The sequence below is a fragment of the Dama dama genome, chromosome 1 (genome assembly GCF_033118175.1).
Source record: "Dama dama isolate Ldn47 chromosome 1, ASM3311817v1, whole genome shotgun sequence".
Classification (NCBI taxonomy): Eukaryota; Metazoa; Chordata; class Mammalia; order Artiodactyla; family Cervidae; genus Dama; species Dama dama.
In genome coordinates, this window is record NC_083681.1 from 48,148,856 (window position 1) to 48,167,667 (window position 18,812).

General features: G+C 41.8%; 2 protein-coding genes and 1 pseudogene across 2 annotated transcripts; 2 read left to right on the top strand and 1 right to left on the bottom strand.

Annotated features, from left to right (window-relative positions):
* Positions 1-2,023: 2,023 nt before the first annotated feature.
* LOC133054049 (olfactory receptor 51Q1-like) lies at positions 2,024-2,989 on the bottom strand (annotated as a pseudogene).
* Positions 2,990-10,310: 7,321 nt separating this feature from the next.
* Positions 10,311-11,255, top strand: LOC133054056 (olfactory receptor 51I2-like). Its single transcript, XM_061138678.1, has one exon. It carries the CDS (start codon positions 10,311-10,313, stop codon positions 11,253-11,255), a length of 945 nt encoding a protein of 314 aa, XP_060994661.1.
* A 6,020-nt stretch (positions 11,256-17,275) lies between these two features.
* LOC133054062 (olfactory receptor 51I2-like) lies at positions 17,276-18,220 on the top strand. Its single transcript, XM_061138692.1, has one exon. The coding sequence runs from the start codon at positions 17,276-17,278 to the stop codon at positions 18,218-18,220; it is 945 nt and encodes a 314-aa protein (XP_060994675.1).
* The last annotated feature ends 592 nt before the right edge of the window (positions 18,221-18,812 follow it).

Consider the following 18,812-nt stretch of genomic DNA (forward strand, 5'->3'; position numbering starts at 1 on the left):
CTTTATAATGTAAATATTATTATTTTATCTTCTATAGCTGACCTTTATTTCACAGTTTCAGAAATACAGTCCATAGGTCTTTGGTTGTATTAGTTTGCTAGGACGGCCACAAAATGGGTGGCCAGAAGTTTACTTCCTTCAAATTATGGAAGCCTCTACCAATTTCTCATGTTTCTGGTTTCTTTGGGGCCCCTTCCCTGGCTTGCAGGGGGCTGTCTTTTCCCTGTGTCGTCATTCTACTCTTCTTTCTGTGCTTGGGTCCTAACAGTCTCTTCATATAGGGACATGAGTCACACAGGATCAGAGTCCACCCTAAGGACCTCATTTTAACTCGATTATGTCTATAAAGACCCTACCTCCAAATGCAGTCACAGGCTAAGATACTGGGGTTAGAATTTCAAAATAGGAATGTGAGGGGAATTCAGCCCAAGTCACTGGTAGATCTAATTGTCCTGAAGCTAATTTTGTTCTGTCACCTCTACCTTCAGAAACCCCTTTTTGTCCAGGGATGTGTTTAGATAGCATTTGGGAGCATCTGTGTAAGTGGATGATTACCACTCGGCCACCCTACTTCCTGTTCCCACAATGGCTGCAAACATAAATGTTCTTATCCATAGTCTGGAGTGTAAATTGTGGAGTGGAGGAGAACATAATTCACATAAACCAAGCACCTGTGAAGCCTATTAGTAATGCAAGACTGTATCTTTTACATGGACTTCCCAGGTGATGCTAGTAGTAAAGAACCCACCTGCTAACGCAGTAGATATAAGAGATGTGGGTTTGATCCCTGGGTCAGGAAGATGCCCTGGAGGAGGGCATGGCAACCCATTCCAGTATTGTTGCTTGGAGAATCACATAAACAGAGGAGTCTGGCAGGACCACCAAAGAAATCCCATGGCTGCCCTTCAAAATGATATTTCTGAGAGAGGTTACCTGGCTTCCATAAAATAACTTTTTATGATCATTAAAGCCACATCTATTTTCTTTGTTTGTTTTGGCTGTGCAGGGTCATCACTGCATCACACAGGCTTCTCTAGTTGTGGTTCAAGGGCTTAGTTGCCCTGCAGCTGGTGGTATGTTTGTTCCCTGACCAGGGATTGAATCTGTGTCCCCTGTATTAGAAGGCAGATTCTATACCAGGGACCACCAGGGAAGTCCAAAATTCACATCCTTTCTATCATAACATTTTCTAGTGCAAAGTCCAGAATGCCTAGGGAAACCACCTCTAAGAATTTAAACCACATTAAGAACATTAAGGTTTAAAAAAAGCCTATCATTGTGAGAAAAATGAATTTATATTCCCACAAATGTCACCTACAGACATACTTGAAGTTTTAATCCTAAATACTAAGGCCCTCTAGCAATGCAGGAGCGTTAATCCAATGGTGGGGGCTCTAACTATACCCACCTCCGTCTTTAGGCTCTTTGCTCATTGTGTGTGTGCTTAAATCATGCTAAGCATAGATTAGGTAATCTCAGTTGAATAGCTGAGAAATATCTTGATCAATATCCATATAGCCTGGATCAATATCCAAATAACTTGATCAATATCCATCTTCCCTCAACTATTCATTATTTTTTTGCAAGAGAAACTCAGAGCACACCTATCCATTATATGAACCAGAAACATGGAGTTTACCTGGAGGAAGTGGAGCTGCCTAGGAGAAGGTGTGGTGGGGGCAACACAAAGGTTTTCATTCACATTTACTTAACCAAGCCCACTGTAGAGAAAAATATTCAGAAAGGAAGAAAAAATTTAAATAGACCTTTACTCAGTCAATGACGCTTATTTCATTGGCAGATAAATGTGCTACAATCAGATCAAATTGGATCCACAACTATTTGGATAGAATGTCTGCTGATAGTTTCTCCCAGAACAAAAATCTGATTAAACCCAAGATCATTTCATATTCCCTTAAAGGTATCATGTGATTTTTTTTTACACTCTCCATTCAAAAATTTGACTATTTTCTCCCTTAGACCTATGTCTGCAATTTCTGTGTAATTAAGCGCATTCAGTCCTTCACCTTAAATGCATGCTTCTTTGAGAAATGAGGTGAAAAACTCCCTGGCGGATCCGCTTAACTTAGTTATCCTTAACACTGTAAAGGATAGGGTTCATCACTGGAGGCACCAACAGGTAAATACTGGCCATGATAACATGCACCAGAGGAGAGGCACGCTAGGCAAATCGACGAGTCATAGATACCCCAACCATGGACACATACAGGACCAGAAGAGCCTGCATGTGGCACAGACATCTATTGAGGGCCCACAGTCTCTCAGTCCATGAGGCTGTGCCCAAGATACTTTTCAGGATGAGTGTCGGAGAGCACGATGAGCGAGGGTCCATCACAATAATGAGCAAAACCACAGCAAAAGCATACCAGTTGTTGACTCAGATGTCAGCACAGACCAGGCGAATCATATCCTGGTGGAGGCAGTAGGAGTGAACGAGAAGGTGGGAGTGGCAGAAGGGCAGGTGCTTGAGTAGGAAAAGGGAGGGAAGAGCAGCCAGAACACAGCGGCAAAGGATGGCTAATCCCATCCTGCCAACGACACTGTTGGTGAGGATGGTAGCATAATGAACGGGGCAGCAGATGGCCACATAGCAGTCAAAGGACATGGCCAGTAGGACTGAAGATTCCATAACGGACAATGCGTGGAGGAAGAGGAACTGGGCAAAACAGCCCTCAAAGCTGATCTTCTGAATGTTAAACCAGAGCATGCCTGTGGGCAGGGTGCTGAGGGTGAGACCCAGGTCAGTGAGGGCCAGCGTGGAGAGGAACATGTACATGGGCTGGACGAGGGATGGCTCTGTACGGATGACAGTGAGAATGGCAGTGTTTCCCATGATGGAGATGGTGTAGAGACAGCAGAAGGGGATGGAGATCCAGATGTGGTAGGCCTCCTCAAATACAGGGATGCCTGTGACAATGAAGTAGAAGGGGTCTTGGATGGTGTTCATCACCTCGGACATGATAGACGAATGTAGTTTCATGTTGAAGCTCTTCACTCAGAGAGAACCAGAAACATTAAAAATAATCTTTGTCTTTACCTTATTTGATATAAACTCTATCAGAATAAAGATACAGAGCTATTGAGTGTTCCTGAGGAAGTTTAGGAAGACAGTGGTTGCTCTTCCTGGCCTGTCTCTGCAGGGACTGTTTCCACACAATTCGTATTCTCCTGATAAGTCTATACACATTAACTCATGAACAAATCTTTAAGTTTTTTTTTTTTTTTTTCTGCCTGTAGTTTTCAATTTCCATTTTCTTCTTAGTGCCCTGGAATCTTCCTTTTATCCAAACCACATCACTAATACTATTCTCATAAAGAGTTAAAATGAACCCTTAACTGGGAAAGACCTAGCCCTCAGCTTTTTTACCCAGCATCTCCTTTTGAAATTTTCTTTGAGTGTTATAAGACATCTCACTTGTTTCACTTATTTGAAAGTCATCACCAACTCTTCCCCTATTTCTTCTTCATTTCATCATGCAGTAAGGTCATTTTTCATCTTGATCAGGTCTTATTTCTAATCTGTCTTCTTATTCTCATTAGTTCATATCATCTGACAACACTGACTCCATGTGTGCAATATTAGAAGAGAACTGGAAGCAAAGGTTGCTTTGAAGAGAGCTTTGAGCTTCTTCGCTGCTGCTGCTTAGTCACTCAGTCACGTTCGACTCTGTGACCTCATGGACTGTAGCCCAGCAGGCTCCTCTGTCCATGGGATTCTCCAAGCAAGAATACTGGAGTGGGTGGCCATTTCCTTCTCCAGGGGATCTTCCTGACTCAGTGATCAAACCCAAGTCTCCCACATTGCAGGCAGATTCTTTATCGTTTGAGTTACCAGCAGAAGCCCCTGGGCTTATTTAGCCTCTTCCTATTATTTAACTTCCACTGTTCATGGAGTTTGATTGGTTCAATATTCCATTCTTTAAAGCTATAAGATGAATTATACCTAGCCTCTAACCAAGATTACGGTCACCATCTTTTATGACCTGGAAGTGGGTCCAGGGTCCATCTCGTCTATGTGTCTGCTTGAGCCACTGGAAGCAAATGCCAGAATATTTACTTTATTGAACAGAAAGAGAAGACGTTTTCTCTTTTGGTGCTAGTTCTTGGAGAGCCTTCTGGACCCACATATTGGAGGAGTATAGGACATAGGAGGTATTACTGTATTGGATCTGGGTCCTGTGGAGGGTTATTTGACCTTTGGCCTTTTTGAATGCATAGCTACATGATTCTACACCCACTCTTCTCCAGTGTTTCCTTTTAAGGTCTCATACCTGTGTTCATGCTTTTACACCTGCCATGTTTTGACATCCTTTGACATTCCTCCTACTGTGTTTACTTTAAAAATATTTGCCCATTCTTTGAAAATCAGGAGAAATGCACCTAGAAATCTCTTCCGATAGCCCTAGAATATTGCAGATTCCCTTCCTTTGTTCTTCCCTAAAATCTCCTTGTATCTATTATTATTGCTTTCACTGAGATATTTTAAATGTTTCCTTAGGAGTCTCCTAGACCTGACTATGAATTATCAAATTAATAATTCATAATTCATCTGTACATTCCCAGGAGTAAATTTGTGTCTAATGCTAAATGAATGACTTGATTTATAGTTACTTTTGTTAATATGCACCTACTGTAGACCTGTAGGGTAGGGATTGTGACCTTGTCATAAATGAAGTATCTTTTTTTTTTTCATTTCAGAAAATTAAAAAAAAAAAAAAACACACATTGAAAAACAAACAATAGAGAATTCATGTAAATCCCTGCCTGTTGATTAGGGCGTGGTTGGTTCCTGACATTTTTCCATGACTGTCTGTGTGACTATGGGAAAATCTAAGGATATATTAGGTGATGTGCTAAATCCCTTGATCTGGCTTATGTATGAGTGGGATTGTTGAGAAGCTATTGCATTTTTCCACCTGTTTAGTTTCAGATCAGTGTTAAGTATATGAGAGGTTCTTTCTAATCCCAAGCCCTTACACCCTCCCTGATCTGGCTCAATTATGCATTTCTTGCTGCTAATCACTATCCCTTCTAGGTATATGTGCCAGTGTCTTAGCAGGCCTGAGCTATTTAAGGTATTCAATAACTTATTGTTTGGTAAACTTAGGTTAATACCCATTCCCAGTGATTTTACTTTCAGGACATAATGTTTGAGTTTCTTTTTATATTATATATTTTTTTTAAGCTTTTTATTTTGTGTTGGGCTATAGCCAATTAACAAACAATGTTGTGATAGTTTCAGGTGGACAGCAAAGGGACTCAGCCATACATATACATGTATCCATTCTCCCCCAAACTGCCCTCCCGTCCAGCTAGCCACATAACAGTGACCAGAGTTCCCTGTACTATACAATAAGCCCATGTTGGTTATCCATTTTAAATATAGCAGTGTATACATGCCCATCCCAATTCCCTAATTATCCCTTTCCCCCTAGCAACCATAAGTTTGTTCTGTAAGTCTGTTTCTTTCTATTTTGTAAGTTCATGTGTATCACTTCTTTGTAGATTCCACATACAAGGAATGTCATATGATATTTCTCCTTCACTATCTGACGTACTTCACTCAGTACGACACACTCTAGGTCAATCCGTGTTGCTGTAAAGGGCATAGGTTGTTATTTTTTATGGCTGAGTAATATTCCACGGTATATATGTGCCATATTTCCTTTAAAATGTTTAGGATGTAAATAACCACATGTTGTTCAGTCACCTAGCTATGTCCGACTCTGTGACCCCATGGATTGTAGCACACCAGGCGTCTTTGCCCCTCACCATCGCCCGAAGTTTGCGTAAGTTCATGTCCATTGTATTGGTGATACTGTTAGGGGAAGCACACTGATTGAAACCGCCCACCCTGGTCAGGTACCATAGTAACCATTTGCATGAGTTGTTTTATGGCAGGAGATCCTGATAAGGAATATGGAACTAATAGGCCACCACCAGCCGGAAGAGTTCGGGAAAGATCGAGAGGAGACACTACCTGTCCCTCCACTTCCCAGAATCCCTCCTGCTAGCATCCATCTTGGCTGAGCGATGCGTGCGCCACCAGGAAAGACTCTGAATTAGAATGATTGGCCAAAGACAACCCGGAAACTAATCCCATCACCATAAAACCCAAGACTGCGAGCCACGCGGCAGAGCAGTTCTCCTGGGTTCCCTTACCTACTGCTCTCCACTCGGGTGCCCTTTCCCAATAAAATCTCTTGCTTTGTCAGCACGTGTCTCCTCGGACAATTCTTTTCCGAGTGTTAGACAAGAGCCCAACTTTGGGCCCTGGAAGGGGTCCCCCTTCCTACAACAATACCATCCAGACATCTCATCCTCTGATATCTGTTTCTTCTGTCCTCTGTCTCTCCCCACATCAGGGACTTTTCCAGTGAGTCAGCTGTTTGCATCAGGTGACCAAAATATTGGAGCTTCAGTATTTTGGTCACCATCTATTAAGTGTTATATGGCAGCCAATAGGTTAAATACCTTTGCCTGTTTTCTATTGCTTAGTCATCCTAATCAGTCTGTGACTGAAGTATGATTATAACCTATTTTACAGGTGAAGAAATGAAGCTGCATATATGTTGGGAACTTTCTCAAGGTAAGTGGACTGAAGCTCAGGTACAGTGAGTTCAAAACCTTAACAGTTACTGCTCACTACCTATGTTGTCACCCTAGTAGGTGTCCAATAAATATCTGTGAAGAAGGCAGCTGTATACATTAATACTTTCTTGATCAAGCCAAATAGTTTTTATAATTTGACCTGTAATTATGCAATGTGTGTGGTCAACCACAGTGAACCAGTGCTTCTTATCATGCTTGGGGTCAATTTCAAGGGTAATCCCAGAAAGAATTTCACAAGATCTAATAAATCCAACTGCCTAACTTAAATGGATTTTAAGCACTTTTTATAGGATACAGCATTTCTTGTAGGTATTGATCATAGTTGTAAAGTGGAAAGGCCATAAACTAACCTAGAAGACCTAGTTTTTACATGTCCTGCCACTAACAAGGTGTATGAAATTGAGATGCCTCTTTTCCTTTCTAGGCTCTAATGGTTTCTTTTATAAAACGAGCAGCTAGATACAATATCCTTGCATGTTATTTCCAATTCTGATCATTCCTATTCCTACATACCTATGTAAGCAACAAACTATTAAGTCAGAGAGGAAAGAACACGGCAGATGCTCCATATTCCCAGCAGTCCATGAGCTCCTGAGCTGATAAATACTCAAGGGACTTCCTGGATGCAGCCTTATATTGCTCAGGCCAGGTAGTAGGCAGAGGAGACAGCAGGAATGGGCAGGGCTCCCACAAATGCTCTTGCTTTCTCTGCCCCCTCCATGAACTCTCTCAGGTAGTAAGGTGGAGTGTCAGACACTCCAGACTCAGGCACTAGGGCACGCTGACTCAGCTTAGCAATCCCGAGTGTTATGACAATCTGAAGACAGAAAGGCTGTCCCTATAGGAGTCAGGTATTATTTTTGTTTTTTTAAAAATTTTCTGCATATTTTCACTTTCCTGTTTCTATATTTTCTATTTAGTCCTCTTGTTCTCTGAAATCTTCCAATGCTTTCAGGTTCAGACATTCATTTCTCTGCAGGGATACTCCAATGGGCTGTAGTTTGGAGGGAGAGGTTCTGCAATAAATAAGCACTCTTACCCATTTCTCAGAACAAACTGGTATGGGAGGGGAGGAAATCTATAAAAAGACAATGACTGCTTTGGAAGCCACTTGGCAAGATTCTATTTAGTGCTTAAAGAAATCTCCAAGTCAGAGATATTGCATATTGCATACAGAGGCAAACTTAGAAATGTTTAACAAGAGCTTTCATATAGGAAAAACAAAAGAGATTTTTAGAATGCAGAATGGAGGGGAAAATGCACCCTGAGATAAAAGGATGGAGGAGTGCTAATACAGGTGGAGGAACAAAGGCAGATGAAAGCCTGGAGGTGTGTATTTAGAGCAGGTTTAGAACTCAGAGTTGCAAGTATTTGGTCCTAAGGCTTTTCACAGTAGTTTACTTTTGGATCTTCATTACCCCATTAGCAAAGTCCTGAGCCCCTCCAATTTACAAACAAAGAGAATCAAAATCCTGTGGGATCAGTGACTTCCTGAGTGTGTCTCCTGGTCTCCTGTGTTTGGCCTTGCACTGAGCATAGCAGGGACTGAAGCAATGAATGAGTGTAAGTGTGGATCTCTTGGAGCTGGTGAGTCAGAAGGGGAGATAAGTTTCATAATTCAACAGGAACTATCATAACTCCACAATAGGAGGCTCTACTGTAGAACAGGGAGAAAAATAGGCACAAAAGGAGGTGCAAATCCACAGCTTATGAGAGTGGTAAAGAGAGGAGAGCAGTTATCTCCACTGCAGTGACCAGTCAGATTTTCATGGAAGTGGAGGGCATCGTTGATCCTTGGCCCCAGAAGATGGGTTAAATAGATATGTTCAGACATTCTGAGAAACTCTGGGAGCTGGGGAGCTGTAGTTAATGTTTGAATAATAGGAAAGAATATTGCTATTGAAGAAGGAATTCATAGGGCCTGGACTCCATCTCAGGCTTGTCCTTGCTGATCGTGCTAGGCCGCCTCTCCAATGGACTCTGAACTCTGTGCTTAGCGCCTGTGGGAATGACAATGGAAGGATAAGACCTCATCTGGGCAGAGGAATCTTGAAGATCACATCCGGGCCACTCATTGCCTAAGAGTGGCAATGAAAACAGACACTAATCACCCCTGCCTCCGGACAGTATCTATCGGAATGTAACCACAGGCTTATTGATTATTAACTGTTTGAACACATAACAGGTGACTGATGGGGTTATTGTGATTGTATTTACCCTTCCTTTGTAAGCCTCAAGGGATGTGGGCTGGTGGGTTTGGACATGTACACATGGGGTATAAAAGATTTTCACAAATGCTGGTCGGGGTCCTTGGCTAAGAGGAGACTCTGCCTTGGGCCCGCTGGTGTAATAAACTGCACACCACTATCTGCATTGTCCTTCTGAGTGAGTTTGTTTCCCGGAAAGCATGGCTATAACACTATTATTAATATGGATAACCAGTCTGGGTGTTTGAGGTACAAGTATGAAATTCTGGGAATTGAGACCAAAAATATTGATTTAGAACTGGCCTACAGAAGACCTTTAACTCGAGACTTATGAGTTTGCTTTTGACTCTTTGGTGGTGAAGGGGCATTCAAACTTTCTAATCAGAATGGTCCCATTTGCAGACCTTCCTTTTGAAAATATTAGACTTATTCCAGATTAGAGATTGATATAGAGGCAAAAGATTCAACAAGAGGACATTATTATGGGCATACAAATGTAGTGTCTTTGATACAAAGTATAAGAATGTAAGTGGAAGGAATTGCAGAAAAGTGCTGGCAGATGCACTTAGGGTTCAGTATAACATTGACTGTTGTGGTCTAATTTAATGTAGTAGGTAAAGGAAAGACAGAAACAATATAATGTTTGGATTTCTGAGTCTTAGTCTCAGGCACAATTACAGTATTATTCAAAGAAATGGAGAACACAGACAAGAACCAGTTTCACGATATAGAGAACTGATTACTAATCCTGTGGTTTTCAGGAGCTAGATACAATTCAGTTTGAAGGACATTATTAAGAAAAGACTTTCAGTATACTAAGTTATTCTTGCAGAAACCTTAATGCCACAGGATAAATGGATAGAAGGATGAAAAGATATAGTGGGGGCATCTAATGCATCTTGATGAAAGTCTGGAAGGTTATTGCTATGGACAGGTATCTTTCTATTCATCTACTTTCTAACTGAAGGGATAGAAGGAAGAACAGGGAGACTAAATATGAGTAAGAGACCTGGAGAGCTGTGATAAGGAGCAGATATTCAGTAGAGTGTGAGAGTGGAAAGAGAAAAAGCATACAGCTTGATAAGTAATTGGAATGTTCAGAACAGTCCAGGAAGTAGTCATCAAGAGCATAATGTCTTAGGTCTTGAACAAAGTGATGCCTGTAGATTGATAACAAGTTCATAGCTTCAAATGTAAGGAAGATCATGGTGGATATAGGTATGGGTACAGAGGAAGGTAATGTGACCTGTTGAGCCAGGTGGATAACCTGGAGACCCTTAGACAATTCCAGAAACCATGGGGAACAAGAGGGACAAGGAGTGGTGAGGTCAACAAACTTGATTAAGCTATAAAGTAAGGGTCTGGATGGCATAAGAGAGACTTAAAATAGGTCATGAATAAACTGTATGTCTGTCCTCTCTACAGGTGGTGGTCATACAGTACAAGTCCTACAGTACAAGTCCGCCCAGCATGGGAGGTGTCCTCTACAACAGCTCTGGGTTGCCAGCTTTCACCCTGACAGGGCTCCCAGGGCTGGAGAACTCCGAACACTGGATGTTCTTGTTCCTCGGTACCCTCTACATTGTCTCCATTGTGGGCAATGGCCTTATCCTTTTCATTGTCAAGGAGGAGCAGAGTTTGCATCAGCCTATGTACTACTTCCTGTCCCTGCTCTCAGTTAATGATCTAGGTGTGTCTTTCTCCACACTGCCCACTGTGCTCACCACATTTTGCTTCCAGTTAAGGAAGATTAGCTTTGATTCCTGCATGGCTCAAATGTTCTTTATCCACTTCTTCTCTTTCATGGAGTCTGGGGTCCTGCTGGTTATGAGTTTTGACCGCTATGTGGCCATCTGTAAGCCTCTGCACTACACCACCATGCTCAGAGATTCCCGTGTTGTATGCATGAGCTTGGGGGTAATCACCCGCAGTTTTTGCGTGGTTTTCCCACTGCCTCTCCTTCTGAAGAGGTTGCCCTTCTGCAAGGCGAATGTACTGTCCCATGCCTACTGCCTTCATCCAGATCTCATCCACCTTCCCTGTGGTGACATCACCATCAACAATATTTTTGGTCTCTTCATTGTCATGTCTACCTTTGGCCTGGACTCTGCACTCATTCTTTTCTCATATGTGCTCATCCTGCGCTCTGTACTTGCCATTGCATCTCGGGAGGAACGGCTAACGACACTCAACACGTGTGTGTCACATCTGTGTGCTGTGATCATCTTCTATATTCCCATGGTTGGAGTCTCCATGACTGCCCGCTATGGGAAGCATGCCCCCCGATTTGTGCACACAGTCTTGTCCCTCATTTATCTCTTTGTGCCTCCCATGCTCAACCCTGTCATCTATTCCATCAAAACCAAAGAGATTAGAAGGAGGCTTGGTCGAATTCTAGTGGGAACCAAGTTTTAAGACAGAAACATGGACAGTTCAAACTTCAAAGAATATTTACTATTACTCCATAATTTGGAGTTTCCATAACCTGTTTTGACAACTTTTTAAACTTCCTTTTCGTATTTCTACCACGAGGTGTATGATGTGCTTGTATTAGTTAGGACGAGATGAAAGGTTTGGTGAGGTACACTGGGTTATAAGTAAGAAAAATAATTGTTCAGTTTTCTTTTTTAATCCCAAAATGCACATCCTGAAAATTAGTCCTTCATTTTATCACAATGTGTTTCTATTATCCATGGTTAAAGTGAATCATCACAGAAAAAATTACTAATTACAATGGGACCACTGTTATAATGGCTAGTGCGTGTTATTCCCCAAGACTATGTCAAAGATAGTTCTATTTTTAATTCTTTGTAGAATGTTCATACTGCTTTCCATACAGTTGCATTATTTTGCATTTCCAACAACACTGCACAAGGGTCTGACATCCTCATCAACACCTCCTATCTCTGTTGTGTTTAATAGTCATTGTGCTTTCACAGGGGCTTCCCTGGAGGCTCTGCAGTAAGAATCCGCCTGTAATGCAGGAACAGCAAGAGATGTTGCTTCAGCTCTTGGGTGGGGAAAATCCCCTGGAGGGGGACATGGCAATCCTCCCCAGTATTCTTGCCTGGAGAATCCCAAGGACAAAAGAGCCTTGTGGGCTACAGTTCATAGGGCTACAAAGAGTCAGACTTGACTGAAGTGACTGAGCACAGATGCAGACATGCAGGCAAATGCTTTAAAAATGCATTTTCCTGGTGACTAGTGACACTGAGAGTTTTCTTTCCTACACTTTCCTATGTTGCCCTTTGTATGTTTTCTTTGGAGAAATTTCCATTCAACTCAGTGCATAGGAAAGTGTGACTACCAGCTGTGTTTCTGTTTTTGTTTTTGCTACTATAGGAGTTCATTACATCTTTTGGAGGTGAACCCCGTATCAGATGCTTACTTAGAAGTAAAACTGAATGAATGGACACAAAAGCATGGGCCTTGGTGGAAAGATATTGAAAGTGCAATTCCCCACCCCCCCAGTAAATTTGGCTTAATTCTGAATAATCTGGATACTACAACATGACTTAAACATTAATTTAGAACTCTTGTAAAATAGAGATCATACATCCTCAATATTAAAATAATAATAATAATAAGAGGAAGAAATGAGACAGAATTAGTGTAGTTTTCCCAAATGCGCTTTCCTTGTGGGTCAGCTGGTAAAGAATCTGCCTGCATGCAGGAGACCTGGGTTCAATCCCTGGGTTGGGAGGATCCCCTGGAGAAGGGAAAGGCTACCCACTCCAGTATTCTGTCCTGGAGAATTCCGTGGACTGTGTAGTCCATAGGGTCGCAAAGAGTCAGACACAACTGAAGTGACTTTCATTTTCACCTCCCAAATGTTAAAACATGAAAAAAAAAATTACTAATCAAAAAGGGAGATCTGGCTACAACAATAGTTTCTAGGATAGGATAGCTTAGAGGAATGTATAAACCACTGTAAAGTGATATTTTAAATAAAACATTTTATGAAAAGTTTTTATACCATACTGTCAAGATATTGTTTTGGTAAAATTCTAAGATATAGTGTTATTGTTAAACATTCATATATTTCCATCCAAAAAAGGATTTGGAACATGTAAAAAATTATTAATAGTTGTCTCTGGTGAGTGAGCATTGAGAAGATTATTTATTTATCTGTGTTTTCTACTTTGCCATAGAATGTACACAGGTTTTGGTAAAATCAGAGCGAGTGAGGGACTAAGGAGAGAGAGAGAGAGGGAAGGAGGCAAATAAAAATAACCTGAGAGTTTTAGAAGGTGAGCCTTATGAGGGAGAACTCTGAGTGTTGGTGCCCCTGCAGACATCCTACCAAGGTGCTTGCCACATGCTCCTGTCAAGTGATTAACGGTTCTATCCTGGGAGAGCTACTCCCTTTCAGATGTGACTGTGGGTTGTGACGGGCCCATGTCTCTATCTATGGGGCCTCATTCTGGGCCCCAAGAGACTCATCTTCCCTGGTGCATAGTGGAAACACCTCAAACTTTGGCTCCATTTATCCAAATTCACCAGAAACCTACTCTACAGTCAAAGGATAATATAAGGTAATTAGCTTAAAAAAAAAAAAATGACAGCACATCTATCTGTTGCAGGCCTCATTGTCAGGCCTCATGGCACAGGGTCTCTTTATTCAACTGCACTGACTCCACCAGTCGTTCAGAGTAGCCTAAGCACAGCACAGACCATGCTCATTTTACCAGCTGCAATGTATATTAAGGATAACATTTCTTGATAGCTTATTATGTGACAGTCAAGGTTCAAAGGTTATTTTATTACATATTTTATTATTAACACTCATTATGTCTTATCCTCAAGCCTACGAAGTAGTTAAATTATTCTTCTTGCTTTCGAGGTGAAGACCCTGATATACACACTATAGATTAATCAACCAGGATCACATAGCTAGTCAGTGAAAGACAGGAGGTGAACTCAGGCAGTGTGATTTCCAAATCCAAGTTACTGTGATTTCAATCAGTGGTGCAGCTTTGAAAAATGTTGCAATTCTTGTCCTTTATGTGTATTGCCTTCTCTGGCTAAACATGTGTAACATCGATGGTCTTAGTTTGACTGGAGATCTTGGAGATACCAAGTGACAAAGAAGTCAGGTCTGCTCATTCAGTGTCTGTTCATAGAGCACCCCTGGTGTGCCAGTCCCATGTTAAGCTCAGAGGGAATCCATGGAGAAGGAAACAGAGGCATGTACCATCTGAACTCAAGTATGGCCATACAACATATTGGTTCAGAGCACCTATGTTCAAATGCTAGTCCTGCCATTTATATATTTTGTGACTTTGAAAAATTTACTTAATTCACTGTGCCTCCATTTCCTTATGTGCGAAATATAGATAATACTAATATCTGCTTGGGACACAGATAGGACACAGCATTTCTTGTGGGTAATGGTCATAGTTATAGGGTGGAAAGGCCATCAACTCACTTAGAAGATGAAGGTTTAAATATTCTGCCACTAACAAGCTGTATAAAACTGCAATAGCCCTTTTCTTTCTAAGTTTTAATAACCTCTCCTATACAATGAGGGACTAGATATAATATTCTTGCATGTCACTTGTAGTTCTGATCATTCTCTTCCTAAATATCCCTTTGAGCAAGTCAGAGAGGGAGGAGCACTGCAGATGCTCCATATTCCCAGCAGTCCTGGGCTGCTGAGCTGATCAATGCTCAAGGGATGTCCTGCATGCAGCCTTATACTGCTCAGGCCAGGGAGTTGGCACACGAGGCGGGGGAATGGGCAGGGCCCCCACAACTGCCCTTCCTTCCCCTGCACCCTCCGGGCACAGATCTCTCAGGTAGGTAAAGTGAAGTGTCAGACACTCAAGGCTCAGGCTCTGAGGCACTCTGACTAGCTTAGAAATTCTGAGTGTTATACTATGACAATATGAAGACAGAAAGGCTGTTCCTGGAGGAGTCAGGTTTTTATTTTTTTATTTTTTCTGCATATTTCTACTTTAAAGAATCACTTTATGGTTCTCTATTTTCCATTTGTTACTCTTGTTCTCTGAAATCTTGCCATGGTTTCCATGTCATATGTTCCTTTTTCTGCAGGGATTCTCCCATATTTGGCTGTAGTTTCGATGTAGATGGTCGTAAGAATAAGCACCCCCTCACTCCCCTACTCTTTTTTCAGAATAAATGAGTATGGGTGGAGGGTTATAAAAAGACATTGATTGCTTTGGAAGACACTTGGCAAGACTCTGCTGCTGCTGCTGCTAAGTCACTTCAGTCGTGTTCAACTCTGTGTGACCCCATAGATGGCAGCCCACCAGGCTCCCTGGTCCTTGGGATTTTCCAGGCAAGAACACTGGAGTGGGTTGCCATTTCCTTCTCCAATGCATGAAAGTGAAAAATGAAAGTGAAGTCGCTTGGTCCTGCCGACTCTTCACTACCCCCTGGACTACAGCCTACCAGGCTCCTCTGTCCATGGGATGTTCTAAGCAAGAGTACTGGAGTGGGGTGCCATTGCCTTCTCCGGCAAGACCCTAAATAGTGCTAAAAAAAGAAAACAAAAACAAAAAAACCCCTCCAAATCAAGGGTATCTGCATATTGTATGCAGAGGCAAACAGAAATGTTTAGGAAGAGCTTGCAGATAGGAAAAGCAGAGATTTTATGAGTGTGGAATGGAGGAAAAAGAACGCATCCTGAGAAGAAAGGATAGAGGAGTCCTAATGCAGGTGGATGAACAAAAGCAAAATAAAGGCAGGAGCAGATTTAGAGCAGGTTTAGAACTCAGAGTTGCAAAGTATTTGGTCCTAAGGGTTTCCACAACAGTTTACTCTTGGATCTCCACTACCCCATTAACAATGTTCCTTAGCCCTTCCAATTTACAAACAAAGAGAATCAAAATACTGTGGGATCAGTGACTTTCTAAGTGCATCTCCTGTGTTGGGGCTTGCAATGAGCAAAGTAGGGATGGAAACAACGTTTAAGTGTCAGTTTTGGTCTCCTGGAACTGGTGAGTCAGAAGGGGAGATAAGTTTCATAATTCAACAGTGATGGCAGCCATGAAATTAAAAGATGCTTGCTCCTTGGACAGAAGGCTATGAGAAACCTAGACAAGGTATTAAAAAGCAGAGACATCAGTTTGCCAACAAAAGTCTGTCAGCCAAAGCTATGATTTTTCCTGTCGTCATGTATGGATGGGAGAGTTGGAGCATGAAGAAGGCTGAGTGCTGACGAACTGAGGCTTTCAGATTGTGGAGAGGACTGTTGAGAGTCCCTTGGACAGCAAGGACATCAAAGCAGTCCATCTTAAAGGAAATCAGTCCTGAATATTCATTGGGAGAACTGATGCTGAAGCTGAATCGCCAATATTTTGGCCACTTAATGTGAAGAGCCAACTCATTGGAGAAAACCTGATGCTGGGAAAGATTGAAGGCAAAAGGAGAAGAGTGTGAGGATGAGGTAGTTGGATGGCATCGCCAACTCAATAGACATGAATTTCAGCAAACTCCAAGAGATGGTGAGGAACAGAGGAGTCTGGCGTGCTATAGACCACTGGGTCTCAAAGAGTGGGACATGACTTAGTGACTGAACAACAACAATAACGACAAACAGAGAAAGAACATGGCAATGTAATCTTTGAATTTTGTGTCTCAAACTTAGTCATAATAATATTATTATTCAAAGAGATGGAAAACACAGATAAGAACCCATTATCTGTATAGCCATGGATAAGAGAACTGATTATTAGACATGTGGCTTTCGGGTTCTATTTAGATCTGAAGGAAATTATTAAGAAAATACATTAGTATATTAAGTTCTTCATGGTAAAAATTAATGTCAGTGCCATAAGGTGGATTGAAGAATGGATAGATGAGTGGATATAAGGGGGTCCTAGTGCATTTCGATGTATGTCAGGAAGATTGTCTCTGTGGACTTATACCTTCCTGTCCATTTATCTTCTGTCTGGATAAATGCAAGAAAGAACTGGGAGACTGTGTAGAAGTAAAAAAGCTGGAGAGTCATGATATTGAGCAGATGTTACTTCTCAGTAGAGTCAGTAGAGTGAGAGAATGGAAAGAGGAAAGGTTTACAGTTTGATGAGTAATTGGAGTGCTCAGAACAGTCCAGGAATTTGTCATCAGGAGAATGATGTCTTAGGTCTTGAGCAAAGTGATGCCTGTAGATTGATAACAAGTTCATAGCTTTGAATGTGAGGAAGAGCATGGTGGAGATAGGCATAGGTACAGAGGAAGGTAATGTGACCTGTTGAGCCAGGTGGATAACCTGGAAACACTTAGACAATTCCAGAAACCATGGGGAGTATGAGGGGCAAGGAGTGATGTGGTCAACAAACTTGATTAAGCTATAAAGTAAGGGTCTGGATGGCATAAGAGAGAAAATAGGTCATGAATAAACTGTATGTCTGTCTTCTCTACAGGTGGTGGTCGTACAGTACAAGTCCTACAGTACAAGTCCTCCCAGCATGGGAGGTGTCCTCTACAACAGCTCTGGGTTGCCAACTTTCACCCTGACAGGCTTCCCAGGGCTGGAGAACTCCGAACACTGGATGTTCTTGTTCCTCGGTACCCTCTACATTGTCTCCATTGTGGGCAATGGCCTTATCCTTTTCATTGTCAAGGAGGAGCAGAGTTTGCATCAGCCTATGTACTACTTCCTGTCCCTGCTCTCAGTTAATGATCTAGGTGTGTCTTTCTCCACACTGCCCACTGTGCTCACCACATTTTGCTTCCAATTAAGGAAGATCAGCTTTGATTCCTGCATGGCTCAAATGTTCTTTATCCACTTCTTCTCTTTCATGGAGTCTGGGGTCCTGCTGGTTATGAGTTTTGACCGCTATGTGGCCATCTGTAACCCTCTGCGCTACACCATCGTGCTCACAGATTCCCGTGTTGTATGCATGGGCCTGTGGGCCATCATCCGCAGCTTCTGTTTGATTTTTCCACTACCTCTCCTTCTGAAGAGGTTGCCCTTCTGCAAGGCGAATGTACTGTCCCATGCCTACTGCCTTCATCCAGATCTCATCCACCTTCCCTGTGGTGACATCACCATCAACAATATTTTCGGTCTCATCATTGTCATGTCTACCTTTGGCCTGGACTCTGCACTCATTCTCTTCTCCTATGTGCTCATTCTGCGCTCTGTACTTGCCATTGCATCTCGGGAGGAACGGTTAAAGACACTCAACACGTGTGTGTCACATCTGTGTGCTGTGCTTATCTTCTACGTGCCCAAGATTGGTGTGTCCATGGCTGCCCGTTATGGTAGGAATGCCCCCCGATTTGTGCACACAGTCTTGTCCCTCATTTATCTCTTTGTGCCTCCTATGCTCAACCCTGTCATCTATTCAATCAAAACCAAACAGATTAGATGGAGGCTTGGCAGAATGCTAGGTGGAACCAAGTTTTAAGCCAGAGGTACAAGGAAAGGAAAAAATTCATTGCATATTTACTATGACTCCACAAATTGGGGTTTTCAAGACCTGCTTTGACAACTTTTTAATCTTCCTTTTGCTCAGAAATATCCTCTTAGGATTTCTTCCACCAGATATTTGATGACAGACTGGCACTAGTTAAGACCGAAGCCAACAGGTTTTGGCAAGTTACACTGAGTCATAGTTCAGCCAAAAAAAAAAAAAAAAGGAAAAGCTCAGTTTTCTTTTTTAAACCGCTAATGTGTCTCCTTAAAATCAACCCCTCATTTTGTTCCATATGTTTCTTTTATCCATTTTTAAATTGAATTATCATAGAAAAAGTTTCTTATTACCTTGGAAACACTGTCACAATGGTGAAATAATTCTTTTCTTTTTTAATTTTGCAAAATTTCTACAAAATTTTAATTTTGCAGCAACTCCATACTGCTTTCCATCCCAATTGTACTATTTTACATTCCGTAAAACTGTGTGCAAGTAACTGACATCCTTCCCAACATTTGCTGTCTTTTGTTGTTATTGTTTTTTTTATTATTTTTTAATATCCATCTTGACCGTTGTGTGGTAATAT